The sequence below is a fragment of the Symphodus melops genome (assembly GCF_947650265.1).
Source record: "Symphodus melops genome assembly, chromosome: 1".
Taxonomy (NCBI): domain Eukaryota; kingdom Metazoa; phylum Chordata; class Actinopteri; order Labriformes; family Labridae; genus Symphodus; species Symphodus melops.
The window spans coordinates 36,334,799-36,354,554 of record NC_136691.1 but is presented as its reverse complement, the minus strand read 5'-3'; the positions used below and the strand labels follow the sequence as shown (position 1 = coordinate 36,354,554).

Below are 19,756 nucleotides of genomic sequence, written 5' to 3'. Positions count from 1 at the left end.
CAATAAGACAAATTCCTTATATATATAAAGGTACTTGGCAATAAAAAAACGATTCTGATTCTGAACTCAGCTACAGTCAGCAGACAACACTCTCGGCCATCTGAACAACACCACAATGGTCAAGCCGCAGATATAGCAATGGCTGACTCGCCATATTTCTTCTTACATTACATTTGAGCTGCAGTGGCGATGGCTTTAACAGGAACATGTGCTGTAATCATACACATGCTCATCTATTAAGATACAAACGGTGTTCAGACACATGCAAGCACATATACATACATATATGGACAGAGCACAAATTCACTGAACATGTGTTTTAAACGGATCAAGTCCAGAGGCTTAAAGCACAAAACATTTACATAAATCGGCCCTCACATGAGAATACCCTGAGCACACATCAGAGACACATGTATGCTTGCTTTGTCATGCACGGGACAGTTTAACAATCAGAGCGAGTGATGCAGCTGCTGACAATGATAATGCACTTTCACTCTGCTGTCACCGAGCCTCCCAGAGCCATCCTTACAGAGCTTTCCCAGTGAAGATGGAGTTATGTAACAACGGCCATGGACCCTGCTGTTCATATCACTAATGCCTCACACTGTGGCGCGGGGTCACGTGCTTTATCCAGGCCACATCCAGGCGCCAAGAGTACGATCCAGCTGTTACTACAGTGTAGCTTCAGTCACTGAGGAGCATGCTGAGCCATGCTCCTCTCACACTGCTACATCCTCAGCTGAGCAGCCATGTTCATTGCCTCAGTACTCCTTGTACTTTGGTGTCACAAAAGTAAGCGTTTGGAAACATTGCTTTACACCGACAGTACTAATTCAGCATATCCTCCGTAATGAACACACAACACATGGGGATTTACTGATGATGCATTATTTATATGGATTTCAAATTGGTTGCCCAAAAAATCGTATAAACACTTGGGTCCACAGTGCTAGCTGTGGGCACCATCTGCATTGTGCTAAAAGGGTTCCAAATTATGCACATGCTGCATGATGTGGCCTTTAGTATTGGTCATGTTCATTTAGACATTCAGTACATAGATCAGCTTAAAAATGAAACTGATGAAATATTCTGCGAAACGTCAATACCAGCTATACTTTGTTCATGATTGTATCTCATTACAGACATTTTTAGGTAATTGAGAAACACAGTATAAAGACTGGAATGAGCGTGTATTTTTCAACTTTAATGCTGCTCTCATTAGAAATGTCATTTTTACAGATCGCCAACTGAATATGTGGATTATTTCTGAAATCTAATTTCTTTATGAGCATTTTGGACTCTCATGCTCTTGTTTAAAAGAAAAGCCCTCACTGTTTAGGTCGCTCTTAGCTTTATTTCTACAGTCACTTGAGAACCAAATGATTTCACGAGGAACTACAGTATCAGGAGTGTATGTGTGGTGGACATGGGCCGATTCTTTGAATGCTAATGTTGCTCTGTGTCTGATGGGTGTCCAAACTAGATGTGTTTGTTGATGTGCTATCTTAAAGGTGTTACATTTACAGTAGGTGTTGTCTGCTTCCCGAAGCAACATTTAAATCATTAATGCAGATTTAAATGTCTCACTCATTAACTGTTCATTATTGTACAAAAAAAAGAAAGAAAAAGAATTCTTCATTTAAATCTAGTGTAGTTCTCTATTATTGCAAACCAAGAGTTTGAACTCCATCTGCAGCAGACACTATCCATTCAAAATGAGGAAATAAATACTAAGAATTTTATGCAAATATTATATGACCTGAGGCTGGGTTTAAGAAATGCTCAGCAGTACTCCTCCTCCCTCCTGAGCTCCCCCACAGCAACCACTGCCACCCTCCAACCTCCTCTCTTGTAATTAACTCATTGCAGAGCAAAACAAATTTAGTTAAGAAATATGAATATCCCTCTCCTGTGCATAGTGAAGATAAAAGTCGCTTGCGGGCACCTCAGGGATAACCAGCAAAATGATAAATGGCCATGCCTGCTTGTCAAGGTGGGCAGGAGGAGCCACAGCATGAATGGGAGTGTGTGGACAGAATGCTCTCTCATACCTGAGGTGTGAGTCCAGACTGACAGCCTTAATTATGAAAGCTCTTTAAATGAGTGACCTTGGGAGGCAGCAAAACATCTGTACCTGTGCACAGAGACTATATATTTCTGCATAGTTCAACCTTCACTCTTTATTTGTCTGCTCTCATGACTGCCACCTATAGGATACGGTCTGACTGCAAACTGATGACACAACATACAGAAAAGAAAAATGACAGTCTTTACAGATCTGTTTATGTCCTCTACAGCTCTGTCTACTCATAAACACACACCCCCCCACCCCCCACACCCCCACCACACACACACACACACACACACACAAATGGACACCTTTTTTGTGTTTACAAAAAAAAGAAAAGACCAACCACCCAGAATCAGCTGCTGTCTTCACAGCTTTGAGATGCAAACAGTCCTCACTGGTACAAAACGCTGATGGATAAACAGCACAATCGCTTTACACAGTCCATTCAAGCAGTTTGATGAACATCAAAATGACTGCTGTCTACCAATCAGAATATATGTGACCAAGTCCTTCACACAACTTCTTTCCGCTGATGATTTCTCTTAAATTAATTTTTTTTAAAACAACATATCTCCTATGCAAGGAGATGGACTCCATCGAAAGCATCTTCTGGCAGGCATGCTGGCGACAACCAGAATAAACACCCCCCCCAGAAATTAGGATACAACAGCCATAGCCAATAAACACTCTTCTCCTGTTGTCCAGAAATAAGTCAAAAACACTGCAGCATGTTTTCATTGAGGCCAAGAAACTTAAACAACAAAATAATACAGACAGTGAATCCTTACGGCGTGCTAATGATGTGCAATGTCCTCTGACTCTTCAAAGTGCTGTCTATTCTGCACTTCTGCACAGGAACTCTAAACAGTATGATCCTTCTGTGAAGAAATGTATGCAAAAGTGAGGAGCTATAGTAAACCAAAGAGTACATTGCAGTTATCATAGCAGTAAGACCCTAAGACATGTTAAGATTATCCCTATCCCTCCAGCAGTAGGAGCAGCAGCAGCAGCAGCAGCAGCAGCAGCCTGGGATCTTGCAGCAGAGGCAGCACAACAAGCCCGGGCTCAAAAAAAACACACACAAGGCTTGACAGCAGAGAGTGGACGTTACAGTACCTTAGCAGCAATTTTTAGGAACGATGCATTAGCAGATGTTTCCTAATGTGTTGAAAGAGCAGAGAAGCAGCCGGCAGCTGGACCAGGACGATGGCTACGGCAGCTCTGTAGCATAAAATGGTTCATCAATGCTCGAAAGAGGCACAGCTAGGCAGTGCAGAGGAGAGAGAGAGAGAGAGAGAGAGGGAGAGAGAGAGAGAGAGAGAGAGAGAGAGAGAGAGAGAGAGAGAGACGGCCAGCGAGCATCACTCAGCTCACACTACCTTGGCTGTGCAGCAGAGCACACACATCTACACGCCCCCTTTCCCTTTCCCTCTCTCTCGCTCTGTCTCTTGCTCACACACATACACACACACACGCTTAGTCACACAGAGACAGGCACGCAGGGGTGCAGAGGCAGTGCAGTGCGCAGCAGCACTGAGCAGCGCTCCCTCTTCAGGATGCCTTTCGTCTTCCTTAATCAGAATTGGTCATTCTTTTTCTTATTCACAGCAGTCATAGGCAATCCTGTCAGAAAACCCTTCCAGCCACGTGCTCCATCGTCCCGTCTGCCCACCTAACCACCTCTGATGAGCAGCCATGATTGAAGCTGGCAAGGTCATGTGAGGTTCTTTGGCGTCCTCCCTTGGTCTGTGCTCTCAGTCTCCTTGCAGTGTTTATCAGCTCTTTTTTTGCATAGCCGATACAGGGACTCTGCCTCGCCTAGTCATGGGTCATTATGCCAAAGAGGCTCCCTGGAGGCTCCGCTTGACAAACCCTCACTCACTGCACGGTGGTCCAGACCAATCAGCTATCACAGACAGCGGCAAACAGAATTACCATCCAATCACAGGTCAGGAAATCAAGTGCAGAAGGGTATTAAAGGGGATTATTTGGGCCATCCTGTTTTGTTTTTTTCACTACAGGGAGATGTGAAGGAAAACTGCACAGCATGAGCAGTATGGCTGCCCTCTGTGGCTGACAGTGGTGCTGCACTCTGTTGTGGGGAAAAGCAGAGGGGAGGTCCAGGGCCCAAAACAGATATGCTCTCCTCAGCGTTGGATGCCTAGCAACCACAGCAGCTCCTTACCTCTATTAAGAGCTGTCCCTCCCCCCTCCAGCGGGACCACCTCTGCAATCCCAATTGAGAGCTTAGATTGCACAGCGGCTGTTTAACACTCAAGGCACCACAACCTCACACAGGATTGATGTCAAATGTTCCCGCCCATGTCTTCTACCTGGTGTGTAAACACAAAAGGGGGAGGTGCTGAGTTCTGACAATAAGCAGAAAGCACACCTGATGTTTTCATCAGCTGCTATGAGAAACTGCTCTCTTGAGCAGCTTTCTATGAGGACATTTTACTAAACTCATTAGCAGGACAAAATTCCACATATTTCATCCTTGCAAAAAGGAAGGAGGAAACCGTGTTCAAAAATATATTCTATAAAATATAAATGAGTGACCTTCAGTTGTCCAATTTGAATGTGTCTTTCTAGGTCGAATGTGTTTTTCTATTTCCCCTCTAAAGTTTAGACTGACAGAACATTTTAATAAAATCATTAACTGTTAATGTCAAGCTGTAAATTATGCCTGAGCTAAGTGGGATCAAGGCATTTTCTGACTTTTAACTAGGGAGGACAGAGCTATGTAAGATGCACCAGCTAGCTGGTTCTGCTGGTTGCGTGTTGGCTTATTTCTTAAATAATGATTCAGAGGACACTTACCTACCTGGTAATGTCAGGGGGAACGCAACCTGTTCAGACAGCTGTCAAAGGACGTCAGAAGGCAGACCTGGAGCTGCAGGCCTGCCTTAACATCAGCTCGCTGAGACACATTTGGAGGTGTGAACAACTGTTTTGACATTCTCTATTGTGAAAGCCTCTGCAGATTAAAAAAAGGATGCGTGAGGTGAAAACAATAAAATAGCGGAGAGCTAAGACATCGTCTATGATGAGAGGCAGAGTATAAACAGGAATCCAGAGCAACAACACAGATGATTTGGAGATAATTACCGATGCAGCGGGAAAAGATTTATTCAAGAAAATAAATATAAATCATATGATTTGCATGATGGTGGCATGAACAGGAAGAAGTCTGTCTCACAGATTATGAAAATAATGTTATGTTATTTAGTCTTAATGTTATTCTACATGTTTTAAATGAATATTATAAGAGTATTATTACATTTTACAAAGCATGGCACAGATGATACCTTTGATGGCTACAGTCCAGTTGCACGGTCTAAAGTTACACTTAGTTTCTTACAGCAGGTCCTTACCTGCATCCTACTTTGTACCTTTAGAGTAAACTACTCAGATGCGCTCCATAATCAGCCTTCACTGAGAACTTTTTTTTAAATGGCAGTCCAGTCTAATACAGCTTTTAAAACTATCTTTGAGCAAGGCCTGTGGATGGAGAATTGTCTAAGGTAGCAAACAGGCTGTCTGTGAAAACGCACACAGTCCTCTATCTTTGCATGCCTCTGACTCAGCAACACTGACTCCTCTACAGTCCCTTATGCAGAAGAATCCACCTGCTGTAATTTGTCAGGCTGCACTATATTATGTGGAGTGGTAATATGGTCCACTGATAGGACACTGTTCCAAAAATATCTTTGATCCAACAACTTAAAGATGAGGAAGACTAGAGCTGAATGATATATGATTTTACCATGTCACTGCGATGTGTGCATGCCCAATAGTCATAGTACAGGGAGAGTGATGTCAGTTGAGTGACCTGACACATGTCATCCCTCCACTTTTGTGTTCTTTGATGCAAAACAATAAATATATTTGTGTGTGTATATATATGTATGTGTACATATATAGATGTAAATAGTCCACAGTTAGTTAATTTCCATTATTATTATTTTTATTATTATGGTCATTTCCCAGATTCACTTTTTTCAAACATACTGTATCTATTTTTTTTATTTGTTCAATTTAGTCGCTGCAGCAGCTTTGACTTATTCAAATCAAATAAAAAAAATCAACTCTTGAAACTGATGCTAATGAAAAGCAAATGTGTCATTATTTTTCCCATGTGACAGAACTTGTTATCTTCATTTTATTTGAATACTTTTCTCATGTTCTGCAATCTAACTCAGTACGTTTTACGTTCCCAACACTCAAGATGGCTTCAAACTAGTTACGTTTGGTTGACTCACATTTTTAATGCAGCAGGCGATCTTCCATTTTGAAGTTCAACCAGCTTACATGGGTTTACAGTGTTCCCTTCTAAAAGCCACCACATCCATTAACAAGGTTCTGAAATAGTCACGCACTGACAATATCCAAACTCAAACCATCCTGTAATGACAGACTAAACGTTAATCTGCACATGGGCACTCATGTAAGCTACTCAGGCTATTTACCAACTCAGATGCATTTTGTGCATCTGGAAAATTACTGCATTGTATTTTGTACAACCTGATGTCTGCCCTGTTGAAGCACGTATAACAGATTCAAATCAATTGTTTACTTACATCTTCTCTTAGTCGTCTCGATGAATGCACGACTAGTAGTTTGATGTCTGTTTCTACACGTAACTCTTAATTTATTATCTGTTATGTTTTGTTCCTTTAAATCCCTGTGATTGAATTTATTATGATATTATAATCTTTAAAAAGTTACACTATAATCAACTAAGTTGTCGTAAAAAAAATAATAAATGAGACTGTTTGATAGAAATATAAAAATACACGTCATGGCGGGACTGGACACTGCTGTAGAAGCAGATTGCAAAACAGCCAGTAGCAATTAATGTGTTGTCACTGTATATTTGTTGCTTTATTTACTTAAATGCATATGACATAATGGCATGCCTGGTAATCTCTTCATAAACAAGCAGACAGAACTAATAATAAAACATTATGATGTCTTGCTTGTTTTGTGGCTAAATCATCTGCGAGAGCGATGAAAATACAATCAGCCAGTGCCTCATATGGTTAGGTCTGTTAATAATAAGCATCCCTGACAGTAAAGAGCCTTGGCTGAGGAGTCCAGAGAAAGGTCACATTGTGGCTGCAGGCATCAACAAGTGCTTATCCTTGTAGTGTCTACACAAGGCTGATTCAAAGCTTATTCATAGAAAGCACTACAAAAAAAGAAAAGGCAGGAAGCCACATCACGCTCACCTTATCCGTGTCCCTCATCCGGCTGTTCTTCTTCGCTGTGGCTAACCTTTGTTTCTGGCTCCACACCACTTCCTTCTGAGGCTGCTTCAGGAGTCTCTCCACCTTGCAAGTCTTTTGACAACCCATTGTCCCCTGGTACACGAAAACGGATATCGAGTTAAGCCACGCGTCAATCGCATTACATCTTAGTGATACATTTCCTGTTTGGTGCAAGCAATAACCTACCATGACAACTCGGTTTGCATGCTTCCCCAAACGCTTGTCATGGTCATCAGTGCTGGGTGATGTCATAACTCCAGCATGTTCAGATTATAAATATCTGTATCCAGCAGCGTTACATAATAATGGATGTTGGATTACTGTCAGTGCAGACAGGAAAAACAGCGCAGCTGCCACTGGAAATCCATAAAACCACCCAAAATGACCTTTTAGTCATTGAAGGAGAAAAAAAAAATCAGGAAACAGCTGCTTGTAGGAGGTGTACTGTATGATAAAATATAGGTATATATTGTTTCCTAAACACATGGCATTCTTAACATTTTGTGCAGTGTGTTTTTTTGACTTGCATAATAAAAGTTCAGTTTTAAGAGTGCAGAAATTTGGACATACATCGCCTTTTTGTGTTTTAGAACTCTAAAATCTTTCAAACTCATCATGATACATTTGGACTTGAGCCTTTTAATTCAAGTTTTGCTGATCCACAAAAATGAGATTCACAGGATTTCTGGGATCGAAAGAAAACTAAACCACAACAACATACTCTTTTTGTGTGTCGTTGTTTTTTTTTTTTGGGGGGGGGGGGGGGGGGGGGGTTTGCACAAATGAGATGGCATTTCCAACATCCACAGATTCGGTCATCCATTAAAGTACAGTTTATGCTGGGTCATCGTGAACAGAGTGCTCTAAAATAACAGTAAAAGAGACCAATAGCTAAAGGGATTTCCCTTCAACAGAAGCCTGCAATTGCAATATGCATTTAACCCCTATAGTTTTAAAATGAGAAATGTATTTCACATTAAAAGTTCCTTTTAGTCTAAATAATTTTAATCTTACTTTATAACCTTGTGAGACTGCAATAAGGTGAACTGTCTTCTCAGAGGTGGACATGTATTCCGTTGGGATTGATTCTACTTACCAATTATCCAGCAGTGTTAGTCTTTTGGGTTTGAGCAACATATTTGCCTCCAATCGGTGTGTTACTTTTCTATGTTGAGAGAAATTAACGTGGAAATGTTGAGAGATGGTAAAGAAGCCAAAAAGCTATTAAGAGTAGCTGTAGCTCTAAAGGTAACTCTCTGAGATAAGTACTCATAAGTATTCACTCAGAAAAATGGGTAGTGGGTAAATATAACTAATAAAATATAAAAATAAAACACGAAGAAACTGACAAACTATCTCCATGCCTGTTTATGGCTGTGAGGAAATGTCACCTAATCTTCTTCAAATTAGATATATTACTACTTAAACACCAGGACAATGTTCACTATTATCAAGTTTAATCCAAAAATCAGGTGGATATCATATTAATATGTTGCTCTATTTAGTAGACATCCCTTTCAAGTATTTTTTTTTTCAAATGATAGTCTGTGCTGCTTGTGTCAACAAGTCATTTAGCAGACACCTTTATTCCAAGTGACGTACATCAGAGTAGTGCAACACAGGAAAGGATCTAGAAAGGAGCAGAACCAGTGGGCTATGAAGCATAGCCTATAAGCAACAGGTCAGGTGTTCACCACCACATCCATTTCTCTTAAATCAAGACTTTGTGGTTAAATAAATGGATGTATGGATCTATCAGTAGAAGAAGGTGTTACTGTGCATTACAGTAACTATCACTCAGTGAAGATGTGTGGTCAAATGTACACTATACTATTTACACTTACAAAATTTGAATTTCCCTCGGGATCAATCAAGTATCTATCTATCTATCTATCTATCTATCTATCTATCTATCTATCTATCTATCTATCTATCTATCAAAAAGCAGTATCTTAACACCTACTGTGCTCTGAATGTGTAATTGTACAAATTTGTTTGATGGCTTTAACACAATGTATGTTTTTTGCTATGTCGCACATACATTACTGTTGAATGTTTCTGATTAGTATTCACAACCTCAGGATGCTGCCCTTAGCTATATGAAAGCCATACAACCATAATGGACAATAAAAGGACGATTTCCCTTATCAGAATTTCCCGCTGTGGATTAACGTCTGCTTAAGCCATTAAGCTGCTATGAAAAGTAGATGTAATGGTTGTGGCTGAGATAAAACAGCAGAGGTCCAGCAGACCTGTGATCAGGCCACCAGCCTGTCACTCAACAAAATGTAATATTTTAAAAACATTTGTCAAAAATGTGTGTGTGTGAGTGTGTGTGAGTATCAATTTTATGGACGAAAATAAATATTCAAATATGTTGACACACTGCCCTTAGCTAGCTATCGTTAGCCCTGAGCTGACTACTGCGTCTCACGTCTGGTCTCCATGGTGACATTTCTACTCTGCTTCTATGACGATAAATAACTGCTGCAGGCCTTTGTAACACTTTTCTCATTCTCCAGTTCCGCGGAGCAACAATTTCTCGACCTCTGGTCTGGTAGAGCTGTACATAAAGCTGCAGAGCAGTCCACATATTGACATAATATACGTATTTTACACTACATGTGTCAGTCCCCGCTCCGTTTGTTTGTAACCACGCATGCACACAGGTGACAGTACTGTCCAATGGCTATGTGCTATTCTGCTTATCTCTACAATAATACCCAACAGGTAGAGTACAACCGAACAGGTGAACCCAGAAATGAGAGGGGAAAGATATATATTTAAAAAAAGTCTTATTGAACAGGTACAGGCAAACAAGGCACTTTGAAGGAGGTTTCAATCAAGGTGTATAGTAAGGACCGCAACAAATAGGCTTAGCCTAGGTCTATTAAAGGAGAGTCGTTAAAATAAAATTAGAGTTGATCAGTTCAACAGAAAACAGGGGAAAAGAAAATCAAGTCAAATGAAGTTAAATTCAACAGTGAAAATTAAGGACTTTAACAAGTAAAGGACTAGTTTTAACTCACAAGGTTTTGTCTTAAAATATGTGCATTTATGACTAAAAAAACTTCCCCAGTTAAATACTACTCATGAGAACAAGCTCTATGTTTCTAATTCAATACTGTACATAATGTCATACCAAAAAGCTTTTATTTAAATGATCAAAGGGGCCCTCATAATAAGACTGGCTGAAGTGAGGGTTAAAGTAACCTTGTGTTGAGTTATGGAAATGAAGTTAACATAAGCCACACAGTCCTAATGATTTGTTCAAGGAATAGTTTACAGATGCAGCAAAAGTGAACTTAATCTGAAAACATGGAGCCACCAGGTAGAATAAAAAGAACAGAACAGCAACATTTGTGTTCCTCATGTCCTGACATTTTGCATGCAGGGAGGAGAAAACAAGGCATTAGCTGTAAGTGGGACAACTACACTGGGGAATTATGAAATATGTTACATCATGTTGAAATGTTTGATTGTGGGAAAAAAAAGCTATTGTTATTTAATAAATAATGGGAAGGGATAGTTTTAAGCTGGAAGAAGGTAATACTATTTCTGATAAGGAAACCTGAAAAGTTATCGTAAGCCTACCACTTCTAAATCTATTAGCTTGACATCTGAAGGATAAAAGTTGCTATTTCATCCTTTTCCTAAATGTTGTTAATAGAAATCTGACTCCTCTAAATAATTACCTCAAATCTCTCTGCGCATTCTTTTGATGGGATGAGAGGAATGACTGGAGGCGTCTCTTTCAGGTTAACAGAGTTTATTAACCCGATGAATCAAGAATAGAAGTTACAGAGTCTCTGGGTTCAACACTACGCGTCCCTGACAACAGACAGATGCTGGATCAGTTCACGAAGTCTGAGCCCCGACTATCTTTCCCTGAACCCTTTTATACACTAGACAGAGAATATCTAACCAAATAATGCATTCAAGAATGTGCGGTTTCCTTCCTCCGATTGGGGCAACTTCCAAATTATGCGTCTTCGGATGAGTGGTTCCCCTTCTCTCATTGGTGCATCTACTCCCGAATCCTTTCACCATCTGTAGGGGAAGACACATCCTGCCTGGCCTGTTTCTTATCACAAGAAAGACATCTAGTCTAGTAACCAATTCCTTTTAAGGAGAAGACAATTTAGGTAATTAAGAATCAAGACTCACTCAACCTATATAAAAGTGGATGAGTAATTAACTGTTCAGGGCCTTAAACTAAACCTATGTTTGAGTTGGTGAGTGATTCAGTTTAAAGGGCCAAAAACACATGTTGGAATGTGCATTCACTTCTGCAATCCCTCTTCACACAAACACCTTACTGAAAAGTATGGCAATTTTATTAACACACACAAACCTGGAATAAAACATGATAAAATAACTGGTATAATATAAATGTAAGCGAACATCATTCAAACTGTAAATATCAAACCTTTCCTTTGGATCGGGTGATGAAACTTTATTGCAGTAAACACTTTGATTATAAGCAGAAAAAGGCCGAATATTCTATCACATCACACATCTGTATATTGATGGAACGGATGGCTGATCAGAGGCTATTGTAAAAAAAAAAAAAAAAAAAGATGTACGTTGGCAATGAACCAGAGCAGATTAAGGAGACAGTAACGTCTGGAGGGGGAGATAAGAAAAGCTTAAGTAGATGAAGAAACAGTAACAGCTGATATTAAAAATCACATTAAGGGCCTGATTTACTAAACGATTGTGTGTCTTAAAACGTGTGCAAACTTGATACCACCACAACATGTTATCTGATGTGCTAATAGCGTGCAGGGAGGATTGCGCCTTTCATATGAGCGAAACAAAACGTATTGTCGATTTGCCTTAATGAATATGCAATATGGGGCGTTTCTGCCCCAGCGTACAAAATACTGGTACTGGTTAGTACACAGTGATTTACCAAGCCATGCAAAAATTGCAGTGATTGTGACGGTGTCTGAATTTAACACCTTTGAAAGGAAGGTGGTAATCCAGGAGCGCAATGTTACGCACGACAGACATAGGCACAATAAGAAGAGGCGTAAAGATCGATTTTGTTCCGCCACATTTAATGTTTCAATGACATGAATTTTTATTTTGCTTCAATAATTTTTAATAAACAGAAACAACATGATGAAACTAATAGAACAGAACATTCACAGCCTCTGCATTCTAAAGAATTGCAAAATTGACATTTATGTCTTCCTATTTCCCTCTTCTCGCCAACATTACATTTTGAACTGGGCATTTCCTTTTTCTAGGGTTACACGTCTCTCCTGTGCGCTCCTTTTGCAAAGGCACTAATGTCTGATCAGCGTGAGCCAGTTGTCTGGTGTGCTATTTTCCGAGTGATGATTCTGTAGTCATGTACATTTGACTTAATATATCTGATCAAATGTATTTAGTATAAATGCATCGTTGATTTTGTGGCAATTATTTAAGTAACTTTCAAACAAAAATATTTAAGATAGTATCTGCTTATTTTGGTTGCATTAAATATAATCTTTACGTTTATGTAACTCTAAATTAAGAGAATTTTAATGAAATGAATCCAACTTAATAGAATTAGCCAGTTTTTAGTTGACAAGCACTTCCTGTTGTTTTACGCCATTTTCTGCTTTTGAATTCAGCAGTTATCGTCTGGTCACGACTTAAACAAAGTGCGAATGATTTAACTCAACAATTTTGTTCGGGTGACAAAAGTAAGGAGAGTTATTTTATACTGTACTGACAACCTGTGGGTGTATGTTGCATGTAATATTTACAGTCTATGATGCTACATTACAAAACGAAATTAGCAAGCAAAGTAATACAGAGAGACAGAGACACAATTGAGGTAAATTATGCATGTTATATTAATGTAGGCTATAGTGTGATGGTATTGTGCCACGATATCAGAACGATATCACGAGTATTTGCACTAACAAAATAATAAGCTTTATTTTGAAAGTTACATTGTAAGCAATTACTGTTAATCTACAACCAATATTCAACACTAAAATACTGTTTTGATCTAAAACAGTTAAGAACTGTAGTTAGCAATGCATCGTGGGATGCTTTACTTAGGTTGTTAGGTTGTTTGTCTTTTCTTTCTAAAAATATGCTACTGCTTATTTTTCATAGTTAGTTTCTTTATTAAAATACCCAAAGCCAGTGGAGAATCTTTGGAGGATCATTTGAATAGCCGTTTTCAGAGAAGGAAGCACAATATGGAGGACATCAACAAGATCTGCTTCATCAACATGTACTGGATTTTCAAACTACAAATTAGAGGGTAGGTTTTATTGAGATCTTACTATATTTTTTTAATATTTCATTGACATTTGCAGAGGATGTTTGATACAGATCCTCAGTAGCACTAGCTTGTCTTGGTATTGATTTTTACAAGTAATTTATGAGTGAGGCTTAGATTGACATGGTGTAAAAATATTACTTTGCAGTTTTAGTTGTATTTAGGTTCAAATGAATACATCCGAATGGTGAGAGGACCGAAACTCGTCAACCCGGTAATTTACCACAAAGAGGTCAAAGCAGAGAGAGGGAAACTAAACCAAACCTTTACAGTTTATGTAAACAGCTTCTCTAATCTTCAAAGTTAAGAAGACCTTCATACAGCGATACAAAACACTCATTTAACTAGATGACAAGCTTGCACATCTTATTATAATAATGTAAACAATATTCTTAAATAGGTACAGTATAAACATTAAGACTCAAAGAGATAAAGACAGCCTAAGCTTGGAGCGATTAATTATTATAAATTAATAGAACTATTATAAGTGAAGTATAGAAGTGAAGCCTATTGTAACAGTCCTCCCTACGTGCTTAATATACATAGTTTATTATTCTGATGCTGCTTAGTCTCAAAAGCTGATGAAGCTGCAACTCAACCTGACATGAAATATAATCCATTATTGTCTGTAAAATGAGCATATTTTAGTTTGTATAAGATGTTTTAAGAAGGAACTGTGTGTTCACCTTTAAGCATGCACAGCAAAAATTGGAGAGTCGAAATTTAAGGTTTAAACATTTCAGAGGTGACTCCATATGTGTTGTTTTAACTTAGTGGTTCTCAATTCTTTTCTGTAATACCACCCCGAGGGGACACAAATTGTTTTATGCCCTCCCTGAATTGAAATACTATTAACTATCACATAATATGTATTTATTTATTTATCTGTACAAACCACTGTATACATTTCTGGCACCAGAATTCTGCATCCAATAACCCAGGGTCCTTTTTGACTCACCGGCCAAAGTGGCGGGTAGATTAAAAAAATTCACCAGTCAAACATATTTTTTTACTGGCCGAAATAACAAATTGCGTGTTTGTGTCACATACACATCTGTTAGAGTACATTTGATAGAGAAAACATTATGTTCTGTTGAATCGATCACAGATTTATATAACAGATTCAATCATTTTATAAGAGCAGAAAATTTAAGAAATATATTTGCTGGCCTTTATTTTTTGAATTGGTAGTTCCCAGACCCATCCATTTGAGAATAATACATTTTAATTCCACAATGAATTTATCTTTGACAATATTAGACACTTAATATAATAAGCCTGCTCATTATTAGTGTGTGCATTTAGCGTGCACTATCAGCTGCAGACAAGATGAGAGTGAATGGTAAAAAGTCGTACCGACCATTTGACCATGTATTGCCATCTCTGCTCATGTGTATCAGTAGTGTATCAATTACTAAAAGATAAAAGGGGTGCACCATGTCGCACGTGTGTGTGCGTGCGTGTTTGCGCTGAAATTAATGTTGGTGTGTCTTAGACCCTGTATGCTCCGTGGCAGCAGAAAGAGGAGTATAGCTGCAGCTACATAAAATGCGCTAAATACCAATAGCATAGTTTTTATGATTTGTAGGTAAATTACCCGCTTTGTGGCAGATAGCCCGCTGAAATACTCATCAAACGGAAAATCTACCTGCATTTGTGTGCATGGCGGGTGTTATTTTCGGACCATGCAATTACATGACTATCAAAATGATGTTGTATTTCCTGGTTTCATTAGGATTACGCCAGTTATCGTCACTTGCTTTTCTTGACTCACCTCCGTTTTTCTTTTCTCTCCTTTCATAAACTTCTCGAAACTTCAACAAAAGTTCCCTGACAGTTTGCCAGGCCCCCCTATTTGAGAAGGACTGTTTCAACGGTTTCAACTCACTCTGAATTAAATGTTTAGTGTTGGAGTTGATCACTGCACCGTCCATGTGTGTCCTTTTTGTCTCTCAGAAAATGGGTGGACTGAAAAAGGGGAATCACTGAGGCCATTGTCAGAAACCTAATGAAATAGGAAATACAGTTTAAAGTTTATCAACACATGGAGGGTGAGACCATGGGAGCTTCAATTTCAACCTGACAGTGATCCAAACAAGTGCATCATTTTGAGGCTTAAAGAGGAATATTAAGTGCTAAACATTAGCTTTTCAAGTGTAGTGTTTGCATATAAGTATATAGTGGCTGCCTGCTGTTTAATAACCAATTATATGAAACACTGATGTAATCGTGTGTTAATTTGACTCTAAAAAGTGTGGAGCTATATAAACCCTGAAAACGTGTTGAAATCAACTCTGGGAGTTAATTCAACACTGGGCTTTTACGCTGAAGCTTCCGATCTCTTTGTGGCGGCACGGAAAAGTGTCAACCATGGAGCTACAATACAGGGAGGACGATAAAGGACAGCCACAAACCAGCCCAACAGTGCCAACAGAGGGCAGCAACCAGTATAGGTAAGTCTCCCACGTGAGAGGGCCCGTCAGCTAGCAGGCCAACAAAACCCTCTAGCAAAAAAGCTAACTTGTTATCTACGTAAAGTTTAAGGCCATACTACATACATGTACTCACATGTCCAAGTGGTTCTTCTGTGATTGTGAATTGTTTTAGTGACTTTTCAATTTTCTATTTTAATATTTCATGTTTCCTTATACTGCTTTTGATGTTGTGTAAAGCACTTTGAATTGCCTTGTTGTTGAAATGTGCTTTATAAAAAAATAAAAACAGCATTGCCTTGCATTAATGTGCTTTGTACCACATCCTCGAATTAAAAATGGAACCACGCTTAGGGCCTTGTTGGACTCTGGGAGTGTTTAGACACTGGTATACAGGAAGTTTGTTTCTCTTTACCAGGAGGCACAGGAGAAGGAGCAGGAAGCCGAGTTGGACATCATAAGTGATGAGTGTATCTTACAAATTGCATCATCTATGGTCAACAATAGTCAGCATTGCAGCTAGTGGTTGCCCAAGCAGCTGGAAACATCATGCCTGCCTTGGGGCCATCTGGGCAAACACAAACAAGGCATTAGAAAACATTTCCACTGGCCTGCATAGAGATGTTGCTCAGTTTTGTAAAAGTTGCCCTCAGTGCCAAATAACATCTGCTTAAACAACCCAAGAGCTCCACTTTAACCACTACCCATTATTGTCACCCCATTTTAGCGCCTTGGGATGGACATAGTTGGTCCTGTGGAGAGATGCGAAACAGGAAACATTACATGCTGGTTATAACAGACATCGAGGCTTTAAAGAGCGAGTAGTGTAACACAGTGGTCATCATACCAAAGGATGGAGGAACAAGGTTCTGCATTGATTTCAGGTACCCTAATTCATTTCATCATCTTGGTTTAAAGAGACCGCTTTCATATGGCTAGTTCTTATAATTTGGTTTTTAAATTTGGTGCTATTTTTAGGTCAAATAAAACCCCACCTTTTCTTTAAACTTACTCCTGTGTCCGACAGTGTTACGAGAATGAATGGCATCTCGGGGATGCTCATTCTCTAACGCACAGTGGACATATAGACAATGGAGACAAAGGCTGGCTGGCGAGTGTGGGCTTATCTCCAGTCCGCAGTCAGCGGCGAGCTCCGTCAGTCAGGCTCCTCACAAGCATACAGTGTCTTTCTCAAGTTTTGTTGTTTGTGTTTTAGTTGGTCAATCGAAAAGGGGACTAAATGGGGAGATAGTGGTTATCCGTCTGTTGAGTGTGTGGATGTCGGGGCTGCTCCCTTCACTCCAACTCTTATATCACCTTTAACACCTGTGCAACAGTTAAATAAGCCGAACTCCAAGAAAAAGAGGATGTCATGTTTACTAAGAGACTTTAGAACCTAATAACGGTAAGAGTGTTTATAAGGCACACTACAAGTAAAGGCCTGTGTCGAGCCATGAAACATTTGTCAGATTTCACCTATTGTTTTGATAATGTCACCAGTTGTAATAACGCCAATGGATATCATTACCTACATTAAGATGTGCTGTCTTCTTTGACAGAGATAGAACATACAATTCAGCAATCAATATCCTAACATTTTAGTTGATGACTCAACATTTTTATTTTTTTATTTTTTTAAAACACCCAGTTTTGGTGGTGACCAGTGTTTTCGTTACAGTGTTTTATCATATTCTCTGAACCTCATTGCTTAATATTAACTCAGAACATGCCTGATGTTGGGAATATTACAAACGCATGTGCTTTTTGGTCAATAAATTATTTTTGAAGAAAAATGTTAATCCATGACCATTTATTGTACAAATATTATCAATTGCTTATTTGCCATAAATAGATGATTGAAAGTCACAAACTCAGTGAGTTTCTTAAAGATTCATCATTTCAAACACATTTATTTAGAAATTATGGGATTTAATTTACCTTTACACTTGGTCACTACTGAACACTATCATATGTTTCGGTAGTGACAATTCGAGCTAATTTTGAGCATAACTAAAGAACACGAGCAAGCACAAAGCGAGTGTGTGGATTAATAAAGGATATCTTCTTGAAGCTGTCTCAGATAAATATAATATATACACATTATATATTCCTCAAATTAAGATATGTATGCCAAAATAATGTGTATGACAGCTGAAAGGAAACCAAAAAAAATAAAGAAATTTATAATGGAGCTAGTGCAACATTTTACACAAACACTGAGTGAGACGCACCAGCTGTACTGCTGTTGCAGTCTTGGGACGGTCTTGCGTGTAATGTTGTTTTAGTGTAGTACTAGAGAAAATAAGAATAACGTACTTACTGCTTATTCAGATTTTATCTAAGTGTCAATTTATGTTCAATGTGAAGCTATCAGTTAACAGTGTGCTAACATCAACCTGCTAACACAACAATGCAGACCATGGCATATTGCTATTCGCTCAAAGGACATTTTTTAACCACCTGCTCTAAATAGTGCTTAATTACAGTGTGTTCTAATTGATTTATCTTTGTGTGAATGTGAGTGTGTTGCTGGAGGAGAGCAGAGACTTCAGAGCAGCGGAGGTGTTGCCAAGTGTTGTTTGTTTTGGTTTAATGGTGGTGCTGAAGGGGGCGACGTCTACTGAATTTAAATGTACAGTATGTTTTTAAGTGCAATCTTTCTTAGAAATGGTCAGATCGAAAACCTATCCTGTAATACTTTAGATTTTTGTAACACTGTTCTCTTCACAGGGTGATAACATTACAACTCACACTTCAGTGCGCGCAGGAGGTCCAGGTTCGATGAAGCCAACAGGACCAAGTAGACGAGATCCTCTCAATCTAAGGCCATGGTTCTCGACCAGAAAAAGGTTGCTTGCCCTCTCTGGGTCGGTGGGGAGTCCTTGCCCTAAATGGAGGAGTTTAGGTTTCTCGGGGTCTTGTTCACGAGTGGGGGGAGGATGGAGCGTGAGATCAACAGGATGTATCTTCAGCCTTCTGTCTTGTCCAGACAAAATTTCTTGAAATCTTTATATCTATAACTATTTTAAAAGCAACGGTGTTTGTTGACAGACAAGGGACAATTGTTAAAGTAAGAAATACATATTAAACGGGATAATGATCAAAATAAAGAAAAATCCTAAAGGAATTAACTGTAAAAGGAGGACGGGGACTTTCATCTAAACTGGCATAATTCTGACAATCAGACCCAGAGAGGGGCGACGGCCCTTACGGCACAGGGAAGGGTTTGTTGTTTTTCATAAAATGTGTTAAAGGGTGGCAGATTGACACCAAAATGACAACTTTTTGACGTGTATGTTGACATCGTAGAGACTTCCCAGAGAAGACTCAAATTCGTGAAAATACCACACGGTGTCAATCAGTGTCAATCATATTGGTAACAAAGACGGTGGTAATAGGTAACTCGTAGGATATACATTGTGAATTAGAAATTAGATTAATTAATTGGTCACTATGGTCTGAATTCAAAGCTGATCCGGAGGCTCTAAGATTGGAGGGCCGGACTCTCGAATTAGTTGAGAGCGGAGAAGCTTGGCCTTCACTCCTTGATCGGTAATGAATCGTCAAACATATTGGTGAGACATTATTCGGACTGAATTGATTCACACGTGTATGATCTGTTTGAACCTCACATAATTTAATAATGGCAGAAAAAGTGATTGAAAAGTGTAAGGATGGAAAGCATCATTAATATAAA

General features: G+C 39.1%; 1 protein-coding gene across 13 annotated transcripts in view; it reads right to left on the bottom strand.

Moving 5' to 3' along the window:
• Window positions 1-8,063, bottom strand: part of rimbp2b (RIMS binding protein 2b) — a 92,266-nt gene extending 84,203 nt beyond the window's left edge. For 12 of the 13 annotated variants that reach the window (XR_013779958.1, XM_079353823.1, XM_079353828.1 and 9 more), the window contains exon 1: window positions 7,303-8,063. Coding sequence is in view for 12 of the 13 variants with exons in the window: in XM_079353823.1 (XP_079209949.1) it covers window positions 7,303-7,593 (291 nt within the window). In the remaining variant the exon portion in view is untranslated. The remainder of the gene's footprint in view (window positions 1-7,302) is intronic. The other variant, XM_079353826.1, reaches the window with a different exon arrangement.
• Between the last annotated feature and the right edge of the window lie 11,693 nt (window positions 8,064-19,756).